We start from the raw sequence: 20,537 nt of genomic DNA, 5'->3' as shown, positions 1-20,537 counted from the left end.
CTGCTGCTTAAATAGCTTTGAGCCCAGTAGCGCACCACCCTCCTACACCTTCGAGAGGTGCTCTGGTCCCACTAATTCTGAGCCTTTATCGGATTTTATGCTGTTCTTTGGCTATTGTTTTTAATGTACATGAGTTTAAAATTTGTATATAGTCAGATTTGCCAGCTGTTGTGTTTTCTATCACTTGGTGAAGTTTCACATTTTTACTCTAACATAATGGCTGAAAAAGAATTGATTCTAATTTATGACTTTACACTTTTAAAAAAATTTACCTGAAATTTATTTTGCAGTATGGTAAAAGCTAAAATCTAAATTTATGTTTTTTTTTTAAGTTGCTAAGCAGCTAATCTAATACGAGCTAGGGAATCATTTCTATCCTCATTTTTAAAAAACCCTTTAAAATAATTTAATCTGTTTAATTACTACTGTTTTGCCTCATGAATTCTGTTCTACTTATTCCTTGATGTAGTCTTGCATTAGAAACTTGTGTATTGTCTCAGAGAACTTGTATTGCATCTTATGAAGTCTAGACTTCCTTATTTTAAATGATTTTGTTCTGCTTTGGTTGTTTAGGAAGTGTTTGTGCACTTTTACTTTTATGTAATACAACTTAAGAATGTTGCCATCTTGAGGTGGTTTATAAACCATATATGGTTACCAGGAAATTGCTTACAACTATGAAGTGCTTACTATGTGCAATAAGGAAAGTAAACTCCTAAACTTATTTAATGTTTATTTTTTGATGGCCAGATTCAATTCTTGGTTTTAGCAGTTTTTTGTTTGTTATGTAAGAGAATAACTAGGACAAGCTACCAAAAAGAGTTTCGCAAAGAATAGGCTGCAAAATGACACAAGAAATACAGGTCAGAGTACTAGAACTATTACTATTAAAAATATGAATTAATTACTTTGTTTCTTCACAACTTCATAACCACTAGCATGAAATCCCAATGTACAGTAATGAAGAAAGTAATAAAATTTTTGTACATAAGTAGGACAAGAATTCCTTTGGGAAATATCAAGTTGAATGACTACAGGGATGGTAATTCTTTAATTACCGATTAATTGCCTCAAAAGTTAAATTCAACCTTAAAATATAGTCATTTTTAAAGAAATAAACTCATTTATGAAACTAGATTAACTGAATAGAGTTTAGTTGATTAAAGAAGCTGGAAAACAACGAGCATTTTCCACATTTAGCAAACTAACTTTCACCTGTTGAAGTAACTTTCTTTTCATTTTCTTCATACCATAATCTGATAATGCTTTTGTCTGTTTCTCCCTGAAGTTTATTTAGTATTACAGTAGTAACTTTTTCCCCCATGCTTGTGAGTGAACTGTTAATATGTTGCCATCTATGCCAATAGTTTTATAGTTACCTATCTGTCTGAAAGTTGTGATTGAGATTTAGGATAGAAAAAATATATATCATTGCTGTTAGAAAATCTGAGATCAGAGAACTGGTAAGGAACAATATCTAAAATATTCATGAAAATTAAATATCTATGGTACATGAATCCTTCCTACAAAAATTTGAAACTGTTAGATTTTATTATAATTTTAATTTAAAAATTTCAGATTAAAACATTTGTCATTAGCAGGTTGATATGCATCTTCTAATCGTAAAGTATTGATAAAACATTCTCGGGAAAATATAAAGCAAGAACTCATTTTGACAGAGTAAATATGCAAATTTCTTTAAATAATTCTTTAAAGAATTGTCTGCATCTCTTATCCATCGATACAACTTTTTCAGAATTGCTTTTGGTATCTGAAGGAATGATATACAAAGTTTTGTCAGATGTTACATGTTGTTACCATTAAGAGTACTGAAAATGACGTTTTTCCTATCACTTATATATCACTAGGTATTAGTGGTTGTCAGAACATCAGTTTCTTTTAAATATTTTTTCCCAAATGACAGAATAGAGGCACATAGTGTGTTCTTTTTTACCAGTTTGCCAAGGGTGTTAAAAAATTCCAGTTATTTCCACTCTGTATGGAAAGCAGAACAATTCTAAATTTCATGAATGTTTTCTTCTAATAAATTGTTTTTTTGTTTCTAGATTTCATTAATCTGTTCTCTTATAAGGTGGTTTTTTTGTAGTGCTTTTCAGCAAAGATATCACTGACATATAAGGATGGGTGGATTCTCAGAGAATTGTAGGAAAATTATCATGATTTCTTAATTAAGGGGCACAAGAAAATAACTTACAATTTGAATATTATGGGTTTTGCTACTAGTAGTAGAATGTAGGTCTGGCTTTTAATTCTATAGTCATTTGATGATAATGTAAATCTGTGTTTTTGTCAAAGTATAAAATTTGACTTACATGGAGTAAGAATGTACTGGAGGATTGGGCTTTCTTTTCTTTGCAAACGTATTAGTGAATAATAAACTTTTGGAAAAGGAGAGGTTTAAGATATGTTGTAAAAGATTGCTTTTGAAGTGAAATAGAATGGAGGTAATAATTTTAAATTCATGGATATTGAATATGATTGGCTTAGCAGGTTTTAGGGGTTGATGGTGAAAGAGAAACATCACTGGTTCCTTTAGGGAACCTGAAAACTTAGGTACTTGCATGTGCGCCTGCTTGTGTGTGGGCTGGCCTTCCTTCACGTCTTTCTGCCTCCTTGCTAACCCGCCCTCGTTGTGTTCTGTCCTTTCCTCTCTCCCTTCTCTCCCCAAAAAACAGAAGAACCAGCAGAGATGTATGTTATCCTTAGAAGACTGTAATGAGACTATTTCTAAGAATTTTAAGAGATAGTGTGTGAAAGTGCTTTTAAAGAGTAAAATGCTGTTAGATACAGCATTTATTATTAATCTTACTTTATGGTTAAAGGCACTAAAGATAACCTATCCTTACATTTTGGTTAGATTTGCAAAGGGATTGGGCCACGTCTTTAGACTAAGTTTCCCCGTGCTTTTGGGGCAAAGACAGGTACTTGGAAACATTTTAATGTAGTTGAACTGATGAGTACCGTATTGCTGATAGCTCAGAAGTTTATGAACCAGGAGAATGATAAATTGCATGTTTGATTTGAGAAACTGCTGGAAGCAAGTGAATAAACTAGAAAACTTGTCATCAACATATGTTATTTAGTTATTTTGTCATATTATGGAGAATAAAAATGTTAATGAATATATAAGGGCATTCTTTCTATGACATTTTTAAGGCTCTCTTGCAGTGTCTTAAGTATACAACATTTTCTGGAACCATGAACTAAGTGGTGTCTTTTTTGATTTATGTTCTTTTCTTATGGGCAGTTTCCAAAGACACATTCTTCCTCAGAAATCATTTGAAATTGTTAACTATAAAGTGGCATATTTGGCATATTTCAGAACGTGAGCTGTCATTCTTAATAGAAGAAAACGTGTGTTTCTCCATTTGTGCTCTACATTTATAGTTGTTATTGGTTCACTCACTGACAAAGTAGGTTTGTTGTCCAGCACACAGATGCCATTCTATATTATTTTTTCTTTACATTTTTATGCTTGTTAAAAAAAACTAATAGGAAGGAGGAAGCAGAATTTTTTCTTAAACTAATTCAATTTTTTATGCAATGCAGCAAAGCTCAGGGATTCTGGGGAACAGAAGTAGTGGCAGATGGTTCATTCTGATGCTCTGCAAGGATGGGGTGGTCATTTTGATTACAGACACTGGCAGTCTGTGAAGTGAAGATATGGAGCCACAATCTCTTCTACAGCCTGCATTAACCATGTGTGTTGTGGTAAAGCCAAGAACAACTGTGTATGGACATAGTAGAAGAGATGACTGGATCCACTTAATTTCCACACACTCACACATAGCAATACTGTCAATATCATATCTTTGAGCACTAAGGCCAAATGGTATATACATTGCCACACCATTTTCTCCTTTAAAAACAGAGGGTGTGCTCAGGGATGTAAACTAGGCTATAATAGCAGGGAGCTAGATTTATACCTTCTCAATAACATGAGAAATGGAGGTCTATTTTCTCCATTATTTAAGCAGCTAGTCTTAGATAAGCTCTACAGGAGAGATTCTTTTAGAAATTTTTGTTTGAATTATAGAGACTATATAAACAACAGTGGATAAAAGGCTGTGAGAAACACAGTTGTGGGTATACAAATTCGTAGAGCCACTTGGAAGTTTGGCAGTATTTATTAAAGCAAGAAATGTGAATGACCTAGTGTTTAATAGAGGAGCACATTGTGAATAATATGTATTTTTCTAAGGAGGCATGTACATGATTTTTTTGTGGTATTATATGAAGGAAAAACATGGGCAACAGCCTAAATGTCTAATAATAAGTGAATAGTCTGTAGTACTGTTATGTAATGGAATACAATGAAAAACATGAAAGGATGTGCTCGATTTATATATAGTAAGAGTAAGTTGTATTGTGGTATTTATAGATATGTATAATGTGATACCACTTTAAGTTTCTGTGGGTTCTTAATAAAAGCATGAAAAAAGATCTGAAAGGAGACAGGCCAAACATTGATTATTTCTTTTGGAAAGATGAGGGAGTAGGAGGGATCAGGAATAGTGGGAGGAAGTGACCAGGGTTTGGTAGCAGTGATGTCTTTAGCCTTGTCTGTATGTACTATTTGAATTTAGAAGATGAATGCATTTATTCATTACTTGTGTAGTAAACTAATTTTTAAAAAATCCCCCAATACAACTGCTTTATTTTTTGCACATCATTCATCTGTTTATATATTTTGTATACTTTTAATAATCTTTGGTTGTTAATTTATTTTGCCACAAACATGTTTTCATGTTTCTGTGAAGACTTTATTACCATATTTAATAATACTCTTAAGTTATTTCTTTAAACAGAATTCCTGGGAATTAATCACATAACCAAAGGATAAGAACATATCTGGCTTTTCTTAAGTATTACTATATTGTTTTACAAAAGGATTTTACCAGCATATAATGCTACCAGCAGTGGTGAAGGTACTACTAACTTCACCACAACCTCATCATTCAAATTTATTTTTAAAAGCATAACACACAGATAAAGGGTTTGGAATCTGGAGCCTGACTCCTCAAGTGAATCGTGCCTCTGCCACTCACTAACTTTGTGACTTTGGGTAAATTATGTAACTTTTGTGCTTCAACTTCCTTATCTGTAAAATGGGAATAACAACAAGATTAAATGAAATAATATTCATAAAACACCTAGAATAGTGCCTGGCATAGTAAAGTGTTTGAGAAATTAAAAAACAAAAAAGAAAATTTGGAGGAGCTTTGGAATGGACTGTGTTGTATACAGATTGTATCTTACCTGCCTCATTTGATACTTTGGTAATTTTTCTTCCAAAATATGTCTCTGTCATTTTTAATGATAAGGAAGAACATGCATTAATCAAAGATAAGATATTTTGAGAAAGCTATAATTTGATTTTCTGCTTTGGGGCTGGTAAATGTCTAAATTATACCTATTCCAGCACTTTTAGATTTAACATACCATCTCTACCATCTGGATTTCATTTAGCAGGTTGTTAAATGAACCTGATTCCAAACTGGATCTTAGGCTAAGGGAGGATATGAGGAGGAAGATACATTTAGTGATAACAAACATCAGGTGCAGGATAATGAAAACATTATTGACCCTTACTGTGTGTGAGTCAGTATTGTTCTAGGTGCTGTTTCAATAGTAAGAGGGAGGCTGTTAATGAGAAATGGATAGGGCATTAATTTGATCATTTAAAAAAATCTAATCTTCATCCAAAAATTTACTAAGTATCAGTAATATTTAAGGTGCTTTGATAGATGTTGGGATACATACAAATAAGGCCATTTCTTTGTTCTCAAAGAGTGTAGGGTAGATATGCAATTAAATCAACAGTTACAGTATAAGTTGTATTATTTTAAAGCACTGGAAGTTTGATACTGAGTGATTATAAGGGAAGTAATTCTGTAGAAGGGACACCTGACTAGGTTGTGGGGTATGGAAGCATTTGGAATAGGCTTCTAAAAAATAAAGGAGAGATATTAAGCCAAGTCTTGAAGCATGTTCCAACTAGATTAATTGGAGATAATAGCCAGAGGACACTGCAAAGATGATGGCAGTGAGCATAATGTGGACAGGGAATGGTAAATAGATTGGAATAGATGGAGCTTTTGTATCTGCTTCTGGTTGTAAGGTTTACATTTTACAATTTTTATCTAATTATTGTATGTTAAAACATTTTAGATCTTTTCGGTCTAAGTGAAAGATTCTCAAGTCTTGGCAGTTGACATCCTTCCTCCCTAACCTTTTAGCCACAGTGTAAGCTATATTTTCTTAGTTTCTGGTGATGCCCCATGAGGTGGAATTAAACGCCTTGGAAACATAAATATCCTGGTATCATCTAGTTCCTCCAAATTTGATGTATAATAAACTTCTGTAAAACTTTCTGTCATTTTTAATCTAATTCTTAGACATAAAAACTTCTGCTTAGTTTCCTCTTTTCAGAGTGGTCTTTGATGCTCTATACTTGATGTACAGAGTAACATTGCTGTTATTAAACTTTGCCTCTTTTACTGGTATTTTGTGCTTTTGAATTTTGCATTATCTACATTTTCTAGTAGTGTTTCTCATTGTGAGGTTCTGACTTATAACTGATGTTTATGATTGCTTCCTATACATTTTTGTATATTTTGAGTAGCCATTGTCTTTTATATACTATCCTTATTATATTAGATGTCTAGATCTAGTCCAGAATTTGTACTTTTCTACTAGATTAATGTATCTAGTACTTACCTTTGCAGCCTACTCGTGCCAACCATAACTTAATCAGCTCTAGTTTACTTTTTAAAAATTTTCCTGTCTGTGTCACATTTGTAGAAATTTCTTTGTTTTTAATGTGGGATTTCTGTGTATTACTTTTACTTTTATGTTCAGTTAACTGTTTATAGCTTACCATTCTTTTTCTAATAGATAGTTTGGAAACTTTGAAGGAATGGTTATTTTGGCTTTTCCTTCAAAATGATATATTTCTACATTTTAGTTCAGAGTCAAAAAAACAAAATATTGTGAATGCTTAAAAGAGATTTATGAAAGTGTCATTTTGGTAGACCTGGTCACGATCAAAGATTTGATTTGTACTATTGAGTGATTTTTTTCAATAAATATGTTGGAAAAATTTTTGAAAATTTTTGATAATTTGAAGAAACGTTTTCTTATCTCTAGTTTATTCTAAGAGTGCGGTATGTGATAGAACATACAAAAATGTGTTAATCAATTGTGAAAAATGTTTTCTTATCTCTAGTTTATTCTAAGAGTACGGTATGTGATAGAACATACAAAAAATGTGTTAATCAATTGTTTGTGTTATTGGTAAGGCTTCTTGCCAACAGTAGTGCTAGTAAAGTTTTTGGGAAGTCAAAAGTTAATATGTGGATTTTTGACTGCGTGTGTGTTGGGGGCTGAGGGTGTCACCACCCTAACCCTGGAGTTGTTAAGGGTCTATAGATTGAGTTTCAACAGTTTAATGGGAATATAAAATTTATTTCTCCATAGAAACAATATAAATGATGATTAGATTCAGAGGGTGGTGGCCTACAGAACTTTAAGTCATTGTTTAATTGAAGTGCTGTACATCTGCAATAATATAAGTAGTAGAGACATTACTGTGGGAATACTAGATGAAGCACAATAACAATGAAATTGAAAAAGTCATTTAATAATGTGTCTAAATGCTAATGTTTGAAGATATGGAATATCCTTCCCTGCTAGGTCAACCAGTCCTTTTCGGATAGATGAAGCCTCGAAGTGTTTATCAACTACTATTGGTCACATAGAGGGGTAAGAGTATCCTATCCTTAGGAAATGTTTGTTCATTTGTAGAGATCTGGGGAGTTGTCAGTAATATGTCATATATTTGTATCTGGGATTTTTCCTATGTATCTGGAATAGGTTTATTAGTTTTTCATGTAAGAATCTACTCTTTTTAATCAGCCTTTGCTCAGTATAATATCTGAGCTTCATCCATGTTGTTACATGTGTCAGTAACTTTTTCCTCTTAATTGCTGAATAGTATTCTGTAGTATTATAATGTTTTTGTTCACTTGTTCATGGGCACTTGGGTCATTCCTAGGTTTTGGCTATTATCAATGAAGTTATTGTGGACATTTTGTATAAGTCTTTTGGGATCAGACGCTCTCATTCCTTAGTTAATTACCGAGGAACGAAATTGCTAGGTCTTAGGATAGATGTACATTTAACCTAATATAAGAAACTGCTTAACTTTGTTCCTTACATTCCCAGTAGTAGTGTGTAAAGAGTTTTAGTTCCTCTATGTCCTTGCCAACATTTGGTGTTCTCAGCCTTTTAAACTTTAGCCATTTTAATAGTTGTGTAGTGATTTCATTTGCATTTCCTTCATTACTAATGAAATTGAACACATTTTCTGATGTATTAGACGTATGGCTATCGTCTTTTATAAAATGTTCATTTAAGTCTTCTTTTCATAATTCAGTTGGGTTCTCTGCCTTTTTAATATATGCTTTAAAGGAAGGTAAGAAAAGGAGTCTGGTACTTAGAAATCATTCCCTGTGACATAAAGTTGTAGATATTTAGAAGCACTGTAGTTAATAGTCTTCATCTAGCAAGGACTGTTTTGGTGACTAGGGGTCTTAGTATTGGCATTTTAATGATGTCATTTGCTTTTTATATTTTGATGGTTGGAATTCAGAATAGGTAGAAAGCTTATTGTATTTGAACTATAATAATAGACCTTATACTTTGGGTTTACAGGGACAAGCATAACCATATGTGCTATTATCTACCACAGAAAAAGTCTGTATGAACGTTGTCGTAAGTCTTATAAGCCATTACTTTTGAGGGTAATATTGCTCAGGGATCAAAATCAGTAATTATACTATTAGCATTGTCATTGATTAGCCAAATCAGTCTTTTGGCCTCACTTATAAAATTGATAACTTCTTCCCAGCCTTGTGGAGGTACTGTGTAAAATTGTGATTCTCAGAGACAAGTAGTGTCTCTCTGGCATCTTACTACACTGATGGACAGTGCCTGCAATGGCGCATGGAGGGGGGGACTCGATAATATGGGTGAATGTAGTAACCACCTTGTTTTTCATGTGAAACCTTCATAAGAGTGTATATCAATAATACCTTAATTAAAAAATTCTGTGAAAGAATTGTGGTTCTCAGATATCCTTGAATCTTTTTAGAAAAATAAATACATAATCCAAAAAAATTTTATTATGTTATCTAATTTCTTTGTACCTTTAAAATACATACAAACCAATTTAAAATCAAAATGAAAGTCTGCTCTGTAGGAATTGATCCCTGTATATTTTTAGAGATTCTAGTTTTTAGAACACACTAGACCAGTTTCAGAATTTGCTGTTTTGTGTCACTTGATCAAAGGTTATGAATATGCATGAGAGTTTAATGCTTCAACTTTGCTTTTTCCCTTCTTACCAGAGAAAAAACTCTAATGACACTGTTTAGCCCTAGGTACATTCTGAAACTGGTGGAGTTGTAGTCTCGACAAAGTCACTAATGGCAAAAAAATGCTAGTTGTAGACAGTCTCTTACCATCTAAGATACTTACTCTTATTAATACCTGCAGTAACGTTTGCAAGATCTTCTGCTCTAGGTAACCTGCCAGAGAGACGTTTGGCAGGTAAATTCAATTTAGATCAGTTCGATCAGGCACATTTATAAATTAATATTGTGTATGATTCCTTTCCTATATTAGGCATTGTGCTTCTTCTATGTTTGGAAATTCATACTTACCCTACTTTGGCAGTGAAAAGCATATTTTCCAGTATTGATTTATCTCTGTGGTTATCCTCTGATTCAGGTGTTGTTAAAATTTCATCCATGGCTTTGGAACCAAACTGTTAAAACTGCAAAACTATATTTTAGCAAAAAATCTGAATACATGACACTGTCTTGGCTTTGTGGTAGAGGTGAAATAGGTAGTTGACCTTTGAACAATGTAGGGGTTAGGAGCACCAATTTCCCTATGCAATTAAAACTCCATATATAACTTCTGACTCCCCCCAAAACGTAACTGCTAATAACCTGCTGTTCACAGGGAAGCTTTACCAGTAACAGATAATCAGTTAACATATTTTGTATGTTATGTGTTATTATGTACTGTATTCTTAACAACTAAATAAGCTAGAGAAAAGAAAATGTTTTTTCAAGCCGTTGCAAATTTCCAAGAAATTCTATTTGCTGAAAAAAATCTGCACACAAGTGGACCTGCATAGAATCAACCTGTGTTGTTCAAGGGTCAAGTGTATTTGATCCCTGCTTTCAAGAGACTTAAAATCTACTTATAGTGATAAGATGTAACCATTATATTTGAATAGAGTTATAGTATAAGGTAGTATGTAATAGGAGTATAGAATACCGTATTGTAGTTTATTGTGAAATATAACCATATATTGAGTAATAATGAATACTGAACTTTGTAAAAGTGAAAAAAAAAAAAGCTTACCTTTACCAAAGTGGTTTAAAGTTCATGTACTTCACATATGATTTCTTAAATGGAAGTTAAGAGTATAGTTACAGCTAGAGTTTAAGGAATGCCCATTGTGGTTAAAACTGTAATATTTCCAGAATATCTCACCTGTCTTTAGTGCATCTGCATCCTCAGGGTTGGAGAGAAGTATGGCTTTAGTGTATCTGCATATCAATAGGTGTTCCTCAGGGATGGAGAAAAGTTCATTTCCATATCAATGGGTAATTACCTGGGCAACAGAGGGCTTATCTGAACCTGAGATGTGAGTGGGAGTGTGGATTTACTTCGGCCAGAGGAGGGAAGAGATTCCCCGGAAGTGCAGTTTATAAGCAAAACAGGTTTTAAACTTTATTTCTCCCTTTGACTGATTTCAGTTTTAGAGGTATTTTGCCCCAGGATACCTCTCCCCAAATTTACACCCATGGAAATGAAAACATCCATCCTGTGTTGCTGCAGAAAAAGTTTGATTACTGGTATAGACAAAAAATTGTAAGAATTTAGAGATGAACATTGTGCTGTTATTTCTTTTATACTGAGTTTTTTTGGTACAGTCATTAAAGTATATATTTTTATTTTCCTTTCAGAGACAGTGAATTCTAATCTCTTCACATGACCCTGCAAAAACCATTTAAATGGCTTCTCTATCTAAGTTAGAAAGGAGGAATTGACCTATTTATTATTGGTACTATGGAAATTGTATTAGTCTGCTTGGGCTGCCATAACAAAATTTCATAGACTGGGTGGCTTTAAAAAACAGAACTTTTTTTCTCTCACAATTAAGGGAGCTGAAAAGTCCAAGATCAAGGTTCTGGCAGGATTAGTGTCTGATAATGGCTTTCTTCCTGACTTGTGGATGGTCACCTACTTGCTGTACTTTCATGTGACCTATCCTGTTTTTGCTTGAAAGGAGATCAAGAGAGTGAGCTCTGAAGCTTTCTGGTGTCTCTTATAAGGATGCCAGTCTGATTTTATCTGATCAGAACCCTACCCTCACAACCTCATTTAATCTTAATTACTTCCCAACTCCAAATGCAGCCACACTGGAGGTTAGGATTTCAACTTACGAATTTTTGTGGGGGTGGGTATATAATTTAATCTATATCATTCTATCCCTGGCTCCCTAAATTAATGTATTCCTTGCATCTAAAATACATCTCTCTATCCCAGTAGCCCCCAGAGTCTTAACTCATTTCAGCATCAACTCTGAAGTCCATAGTCTCATCTAAATATTTAATTCCAGGTCTGGATGAGTCTGGAGATAGATTCATCCTGAGGCAGAATTCTTTGCCAGCCTTGAACCCGTGAAACTAAATAAATTCTGTGCTTCTGAAGGCAGTGGTGTGACAGAAAACAATAGACATTCTCATTCCAAAAGGAGAAAAATGAGAAAGAAGAAAGAGGTGACAAGTCCCAAGAAAGTCCAAAATTAGCAAGACAAAGTCCATTAGATGTTAGGGCTCAAGAATAATCCTCTTTGGTTGATACACTGCTCTCCAAGCCCACTGGGGAGGCAGCACTCCTGTGGCTCTGTGGGGGCAGACTGCCCCCAGGCACTGGGCCATGGATGAGCTTGCTCTGGTGGCTCTGGGTGCCAGCATCCTGGTTCCCCAACCCCAGACCAAGGACGCCTCACCTATTGAAACTGAGGAGCCAGCCCTGTCCTCTGGACCTGTGATGGGAGAGGCAATCCTGCCATTTCTGAATCACCTGTGGGGTCAGTCTTCCCTTTCTTTGAAGGATAAATGCATGTTTGTAGTTGGATAACTATTGTCCCATCCTGTAGAATCCCAGAAGTCTGACAGCGTTCCTTCATTCTGTCACATTTTTTTCTGTTCCCTTCAATCCCAGATAGCAGTGTGTCTGCTGGTGCAGTCCTATCTTTATTTCTGGCTTCTGCTGAGGTGCTTGATGAAATTTGTGGTTTGCATCCATATTAATCTCTTTATTAAATAGTTGTTCAGAAACACCATTAGTGTTCTCTTTAGAAGAAGCTTTACCATTTTTTGCAGAATGGATAGACTGAGAATTTTGCAGATAAGTTCTAGGTCCTTTTTGCTTAATAATTCCTTCAATTTACGTTTCCTCTGAAACTTTACTAAAAATTTTCAGGAGAAAACAAGTCTCCTACACTTTGCTTAGATATCTCCTCAACTAAATACCCAATTTCATCACTTGTAAGTTCTATCTTCTACAAAATACTAGAACTTGAACATAATTCAGCCAAGTTCTTTGCCACTTCTTAACAAGAATTGTCTTTCCAGTTTCCAATACTATATTCCTCATTTATCTGAGGTCTCTTACCAGAGTGGTCTTTAGCATTCATATTCCTAACCATCATTCTGCTCATAATGTATTTTTTAAGACAATAGAGACTTTTTCTGTAGCTCTCATCTTTTCTGAGGTATTAACCAGAATTGCCTTTGATGTCCATATTTCTACCAACAGTCCCTTCACAGCAATCTTAGGCCTCTTCTAGCATGCACCTCAGAAGTCTGCCAGCCTTACCCATTACCCTCTGTCCAATACTTCCATATTTTTAGGTCTGTTATAGCAGTACCCCACTTCTCAATATCAAATTCTATATTGGCTTGGGCTGCCATAACAGATACTATAGACTGGGTGGCTTAACAGAAATTTATTTTCTCACAGTTCTGGAGGCTGGAAAGCCCACAAGATCAGGGGTTTGGTTTCTGTTGAGGAATCTTAGCTTTCAAATGGCTGCCTTCTCTCTGGATCCTCACATGGCCTTATGTGTGCTTTCGGGGAGGTAGAGGTGGGAGTGCAAGCTCTCTGCTGTTTCTTTTATGGACGTGAATCCTATCTGCCCCACCCTTATAATAGCATCATTTAACAGTACAGTAGACCCTTGAACAATTCTGGGGGTTAGGGCACCAACCCCCCTGTGCAGACAAAATTCCGTGAATAACTTTTGACTCCCCAGAAACTTAACTACTAAGAGCCTACTGTTGACCAGAAGCCTTACCTGTAACATAAGTTGATTCATACATATTTTATATGATACATGGTTGTGTACTGTATTCTTAAAGTAAGCTAAAGAAAATGTTTTCAGGTTGTTGCAGATCTCCACAAATTTTTCCAATATATTTACTGAAAAAGCCCATATATAAGTGGACCCTCAGAATTCGAACCTGTGTTGTTCAAAGGTTAGTGGTAATTCTTAACTCCAAATGCAGCCACACTGGGGTTTAGAAGTTCAACATGAATTTTGAGAGTGAACCCTTAGTCCATAACAGATTGTAAATACAATGTAAAATATTCATATTCTCCTATATACTATATCTTCATCAGTGACAATCTTCATCAATGGCATTGACTTCACCTTAGGACCAAGCAGACATCTAGACATCATCATAGATGCTTTTTTCTTTCTTGTTCCACAGCTAATTATCCACTGAATCCTGTTCAGTTAATTTAATATCTCTGAAATCTGCCTTACCTCTCTTTTGAGTTTAGGCCCTCATCTGTTTGTTATCTGAACTGATGTGATAGCTTCTCAACCAGTCTTTATGTAGCATACATGGCCTTTTTCAGATCTTTTTAACATGTTAATATAGTGTGAATATAAATCTGATTGTTACTTCTTCATTTAAACTTAGGAATAGCTTATTGGTCCTTCCATATACTTGTACCTGATACCTCTGTCAGGATTAAGTTTGGATGAATATTAAACAAAAAATAACTTAAATACAGTATAGGGGTTTATTTTTCTTACACATCTGGAGATATGATATCCGGATGTTGTTTGACAAATCCATGGTCATCTAAGCCTCTTCTGTTTCTTTGACCTCACCATCTTTAGTGTATGGCTTATAATTTCAAGTTCATTCACAGTGTAAAGTGGCTGCTGGAAAGGCAGCCATTCCTTCTGAGGTCCAGGTAGGAAGAAGAGAGAAAAGCAGAAGGACATTCTAGCTATCTGGAGTTTTTAAGGAGTCTTCCTGGAGGTCCTTCCTAGTAATTTTGATTACATTTCACTGACCATTTCTCATTGCAAGAGAAACTGGAAAGTAGTTTTTTTTATCTAGGAACATTAACACCTTGAATAAGGTTAGGATTTTGTTTATCTGCCAGTTATCATTCCAACCTCATTTCTTAGAGCTCTGCTTCTTGTACCCTATATTCCATTTATATCAGACTACTCACAGTTCCCTGATTATTCATGCTACTTCATTCTTTCATATGTGTTTTCTTTGCACAGAATACCCTTCTGCCCTTTTTGGCCAGGTGAACCCCACTCTTCAGGGATTAACACCTCTTGGAAGCCTTTCTTAATCACCAGCTCAGAATTAATCATTCCTTATTTTGGGACTCCAATTTAATACCTCCACTTTAACATTTCCTATCTGGTATTGCAATTATTTTGGTTGAGTACTGTCTTCTCTACTAAATTTTGAAGTATCAGAACGTGGGGACTATGGCTTATTCATCTTGACTGTGCCTGACACATAGTAGACATTTAACAAATGATGTGTTGCAAAAAATCAGCTAAGTGTATAACTTAAAGATAAGAGGAATATTATTTTTATAGGCCACATGCAATCAGGAACTGCCTCTGGGAACTATTGATAATGAATATGTAGGGTATATAGACTACAACATTAAAATGATAGAGAAAGTTCTGAAATCCTGGGTGAATGATTTGAAGATACTTACTGCTTAAGACAGTTAAACAGAATTAGTCCTGACAGCTCTGCTGTATGAATGAATTTTTTAAATGGATTTTTTTTGGGCAGATTATATTTACCCATCCTCTTAAAAATAAATCTATGACAAAGCAGTTATAACTCTTAACCAGCTTTGTTTCATCTTTGATTTTCTTTCCCAGGGACAACCATGTCCATTGCCTTGTTAAGTTGTACTTCATTGCAGAAGTCAAGTTGGCTGTGGGAAAAGAGAAAACTTTCATTTAAACTTTTAGGAAGAAAGGCTCTAGTTAGACCCTAGAGCCTCAGATCAGGAAGTCACTCAAAGCTAGCCTAATTTTTTTTTTATCCTTTTACCTTGAGGTGTATTCTTCCTTTCTGTTCTTTCTTTCTTTTTAGTGTTCATTTGTTGGATCTTAGAAGTTCTTTGTGAAGAAATAGATCACAAAGTAGAAATCTCCTCTCTTCCCCTCTTGTTTTCTAAGGCAAGGTCATTCCGAATTTCTGAAATGGTGCTCTTAGATGTAGTACAGATAGGAATCTGATCTCTCCCAGTTAGGTAGCAGGCCACTTGGTTTTGTTCTGTGTCTTCTCTTTGTTGATTCTGTGCCTTTTCTAAGATGTTATGTTGGAAGTTTTAGTTTCTAGTTTAGCTCTACCTTTGACTAGAGGTGATCCTCTGTAATGGTTTAGTATTCCCAAAGGAGAATGGTATGGTTGACTGTTTTTAGGGCCAACTTTTGTAGTAGTACTTCTTTTCTAAGTACCATTTTTTTTTAGTATTTACATGTCTAACTTGTCTTGCAGAGATTTGTAAATATTTAAGAGACAGAGAATTCTTCAGGTGTCTATGGAAAAAAAGGCAGTGCACATGTAACACTTAGTATCCATGTTCATGGCAGATTATTTTTTCAAAAAGTGGCTGTGAGTATCTCTTATCTCACATGCTGCTTACAGTATGACTGACGCTTCTCCCATGAGGAGTGGAATTTATGGTTGCTCCTCTTAAATCAGGGCAGGCTTGTGACTATAGCAGCAATAGCAGTCTTGTTATTTCAGCTTTTTATTAGGGATACCAGTGAAATACATGTTGATTTCCTTTGCCTCTTTGTCTAATATTTTTCTCTCTAATCTTCCTCTTTTTAAACCTTGTTAATTTTCTTATTCTCTTCTCCTCTCTTTTCTCAATTCTGTCCTCTTTCTCTTTCCTGAATAATTTTTGGTTTGGCTAGAGGGCGTTTTGGTAAATATTTTTCTATAATGCTGGAGATCTTAAACTGAGGCCCAGTGGCCCCTCTTTTCTGTTATCAGAAAATGAAATGAAGAGACGTGAGTTTGTATGGGGCCTGATATATGTCTTTCTAGGCTTTCTTTTTCAAAATGTACTTTTTCAGTGTGGAATATATTGTGTCTATATGAATACTGAGCACTTAATAAAACTCTTATATTGGATTTAGTTTTTCAGTAGCCTCCAGATTTGAATTTCCAATTTAAAAATTTTACACCTTATTTTACTTTCACACTCTCACCAGAATACCTCCTGAGAAAGTAAAAGCTCATTAGCATACTTACCACCCTGGGTATTCTTTCCGCTTCTCTTTCCTACTGTTTATTCTTGTAATACTCCCACCATGCATTCCAGCCTCTCAAACTGTCCTCCAAGCATTCCTAACATCAACTGACCTCTGTGCCATTGCTTACCATCTTCTGATACTTGACTTGTTCTTCATATATCTCTGTCTTGTACTCATTATTGATTTTCTAGCATAAGAACTGCTCCATTTTTATGAAGCTTTCCTAGATTCCTCCCCTGTAATAAATATCTTCTGTATTCCCATAGCCACTTGCTTATACCCTGAAGACTATTTATTACATTCTACTTCGTGTTATTATTATGCTTATTATGCGTTAATTTATTTAACAAACATTTGAATCCCTGGGCCCTACTTCTAGAGACCCTGATGTATTGGTTTGAGGTAGAGCCTGGGCATCAGTATTGTTTAAATGCTCCTCAGCTGATTCCAGGGTTAAGCACTAGTGGAATAAAGATAAAAACCTGTGCCTGGCCTGTAATGAACACTCAAATAAATATTTGTTAACAGATTTAAAAATTTTAAAACCAAGGTCCATATTTTATCTTTATATCCCCCATAGCACCCAGCACACTATTGCCAATATAGATAAATATAATAAATGTAACAAATAAGTATACTCATGCTTTGAGTAAGTATCATATGTAGCCCAGCCTGTAGCCAGTGAATATGGCAGAATTAACAGATTGAACCTTTGGTCTATTAATACCAAGTAATTCCTGACTTGCTTCTATATAATGTTGAGAGCAAGATATGTTTTGTGAAGGAAAATTTTGTTTGTCATTTTAGGTAATGATAATGACCTTAAAGTGTTTATGAGCGCTCATAGTAATGTGACTCACCTGACTTGGAGTAGGACAGCACTCACGCTCAGATCTAATGCAGTACTTGGGTGCATTCTTTACAGTGAATGACAATACTCTTCTCTTATCCTTGTCTGTCAGAGCTATAGAAATGCTTTCCTCCTCTTGATATTTCCTTTCTTCCTCTTCTGCTGTCTCCCTTTTCCTTCCTTCCCCTTTGTCCCAGTGTTTGGTGGCAGCTGGGTCTGTCGGGGTGGAAATACTGGTCTATAGGTAAGGGGAAAAGAAGATAGGGGCAGAAAAATTTGTTGTTGTCATTGTTTGCCTGGCTTTTTCCTCCTTTCTCCAGTCCAAATTTTTTTTTTTTTTTTTACATGGTGAACAAATTCTTACATAGTGAATAAGTTCTTACATGGTGAACAGTACAAGGGCAGTCATCACAGAAACTTTCGGTTTTGATCACGCATTATGATCCAGTCCTAATTTTTTAATATTTTCCTCCAGAGTTAGTAGAAACTAGAAAATGAACAGAGGACACCCTCATTACTGTTAGAAATCCCCTCGTCCCAGACCATTATTTTCCTGTCTTTGTTAAGTTAGTCTCTCTCTCTGTCTCTCATTCTCTCTGTCTTTGTGTGTGTGTGTGCGTGTGCGTGTGTAGCTCTCTCTATATACATTCTCAATAAATCCTTATAACATTGCCACGAATTAGGTGCATTATATCTGTTTTACAGATAAGTAAGCCACAGCAAAGAAATATTAAGTAACTTGCCCATGTTCTTGGCAGTGTTGGATTTGAACATATGTATGTTTTGTTTGTGCTCTTAACCATTTGGACAGAGGTTGCCAAACCTGACAGTTGGTGGGCCATGTGGAGACTTCATGTTGTTTGAAATTTTAAAAAATTTAGTTGCCAACCCTTAAATTTTAAAGTAGGATTATTTAATAAAAATGTATGTTCCCAGTTTCCTCATTGCCACATTGCAACAAATGCCTGGAACATAGGAGCAGCTATGCCTTGTAGAACGTATATGTGCTCTCTGGAGTGCCACATACCCCACCTGGCCCACTTCATCATTTATAACACCCTCCTGGTCCCTATAGGTATTTGTTTTTGAGATTTACTCTTTACTACCCTTATATAACAGTAATTCCTGTTATGCTTGAACTTATATTCCAGAGCAAAGGAACCAATATTTTTATTCATACAGCTTTTCATCTAAAGTCGAATCTGAGAATAGTCAGGTTTAAGGAAGATGCCTTATGTTTCTGGCCTTTTGATTTGGAGTTACGCATGTATTTTCATTTATTTAGGTAATATTTATTGGTAGTGGTGGTAAAGATCAGATGTTGTGTGGTTCATAAGAAGTGGAGAGTATTGAAGAAGCACAGGTTTCTTGTCAGCACCCATTTCCCTGAATATGTAGATTTTCAGTGGCACATAGACTGCCTGGATTGAATTCAGGGTCTTCCTCTTAGCTCACCAGAATAGACTGTTCTCTTCACTCTGCTCAGAAAAGCAAATGATGAGAGAGAATGGGAAAATCTGGGATGGGAGGGTGTCCAGGAAGCATAAATTTATTGCTAGCACCATTGTCTATGTCTAAAGGCTGTTCATTGTCCCATCCAGGTGAGGATGATGGCCTTAAGCCACATGGAGAATTCCTGAAGTTATCTGCTCTCCTTTGAATCACAAGTAACTCAAATCCAGCCACATTAGTCACAGTCAATTGATACAACCTGTAAATCTTATCCCAGAAGACTATAATTTCTCTTAAAAATATTATTGTAACTGTTGATTAGGTGGTTTATGTTGATAAGTTGCTATATTAGTTTTATTATAGCTCAAATAGGTCTTTAAAATGTCATGCTACAAACGATTGAATGTAAAAATAATCCATAAGAAGATCTTCATAGAAAGTTTATCTGTTAAGTAATCACTTGCTGCAGCTAGCTGTCTGTTCTGCTCTAAATTGTGCTTAGTAATGCAGTTTTAGAACAGTCTTTTCCCCTTGTTCAGGCTTTCTTCCTTTGTGTACAATTATGTTTTTTATATTTACTATGTTACATTATTAATTCATGAGTCTGTCTCTTAGCCATGAGTTCCTTGAAGGTAGAGTTGGATGTCTTATTAGTTTTGTGTTCCCCATTGCCTAGCATAGTGTCTGGGCATTTGATAAGTAGGGGCTTCATAGGTTTTGAATCTTAAATTTTTATTTTTTTGCATTTCACAAGGGTCTTATGGAAGGATTCTGTTTCAGTGGTGAACCCCATAATCTCTGTTTTATCTCTGATCAAGTTAGTATCTGACCTTTCTGTATAATTAATTTTCCTTCTTTTGTGCTACAATCAGAAAGTGATTATTAAGTACTTTCTTTTTCTTATCAGATTTTGATAATTGATCTTTTGTTAATTCTCACCAATTGAATATTTAAAAAACAGATGTCTTGAAATCATCTACACTTTTTGTTGGATGAAATTTGTGTTAAATTCTCTTGAAAATCTGGTTTGATATAAGAAAAGTTTCTCCCTTGGTTTTTTGCCTTTGGTCTTCCCTTGTTGTCTTCTGTTTATTCTTCAGGTTTGAGGGGTGATTGTGGTTCTGTCCCTATAGCTTCCAGTAAGGTTCTGGTTGGTTTCCTATGATAGAGTATCACAGGTGTACTTTGAAATGCTTCTCTACTTCTTTAGGTTTGAAGAAAAACCTACAGTAAAACCAGTCTTTGAGAGTAATTGTTTAAAGGTGAAATACCTCTTGAAGCTAGTCCCACTGTGGTCAAATGTATCACTTAGTTTACTGTCCCACTCTTTCTTCTGGAGACCTTCTTCATTTCTAACCTGATCTTGTTGTCTAGGCGGACTGCATAGCTGTCATCCTGGGAATTCCCCTCACATTTGTCATGCTGAAGTTGGTCTTGCCAGGATCCCTTTTCTTTCCTTGTTTTCCCCCTCTGTTGTAGGGCATTCTCTTGTAGTATGTTGGGAAAGGGTGCAAG

The 20,537-nt window shown here is 35.1% G+C and overlaps 1 protein-coding gene across 4 annotated transcripts in view; it reads left to right on the top strand.

Moving 5' to 3' along the window:
• The window catches only part of USP32 (ubiquitin specific peptidase 32), a 225,214-nt gene that overhangs the window by 17,377 nt on the left and 187,300 nt on the right, over positions 1 to 20,537 (top strand). The window contains exon 1 of one of the 4 annotated variants that reach the window (XM_057501265.1): positions 10,962 to 12,196. The exons of 1 other annotated variant lie outside the window; for it this stretch is intronic. In XM_057501265.1, coding sequence (XP_057357248.1) covers positions 12,043 to 12,196 — 154 coding nt within the window. In that variant the 5' untranslated portion in view covers positions 10,962 to 12,042. Of the gene's footprint in view, positions 1 to 10,961; positions 12,197 to 20,537 lie in introns of those variants that run through there. 2 more of the 4 variants (XM_036911108.2, XM_036911109.2) reach the window with 2 other exon arrangements.

Source organism: Manis pentadactyla, chromosome 4 (genome assembly GCF_030020395.1).
Source record: "Manis pentadactyla isolate mManPen7 chromosome 4, mManPen7.hap1, whole genome shotgun sequence".
NCBI lineage: Eukaryota > Metazoa > Chordata > Mammalia > Pholidota > Manidae > Manis > Manis pentadactyla.
The sequence above is the reverse complement of the archived record's forward strand: the minus strand, read 5'-3'. Positions and strand labels throughout refer to the sequence as shown.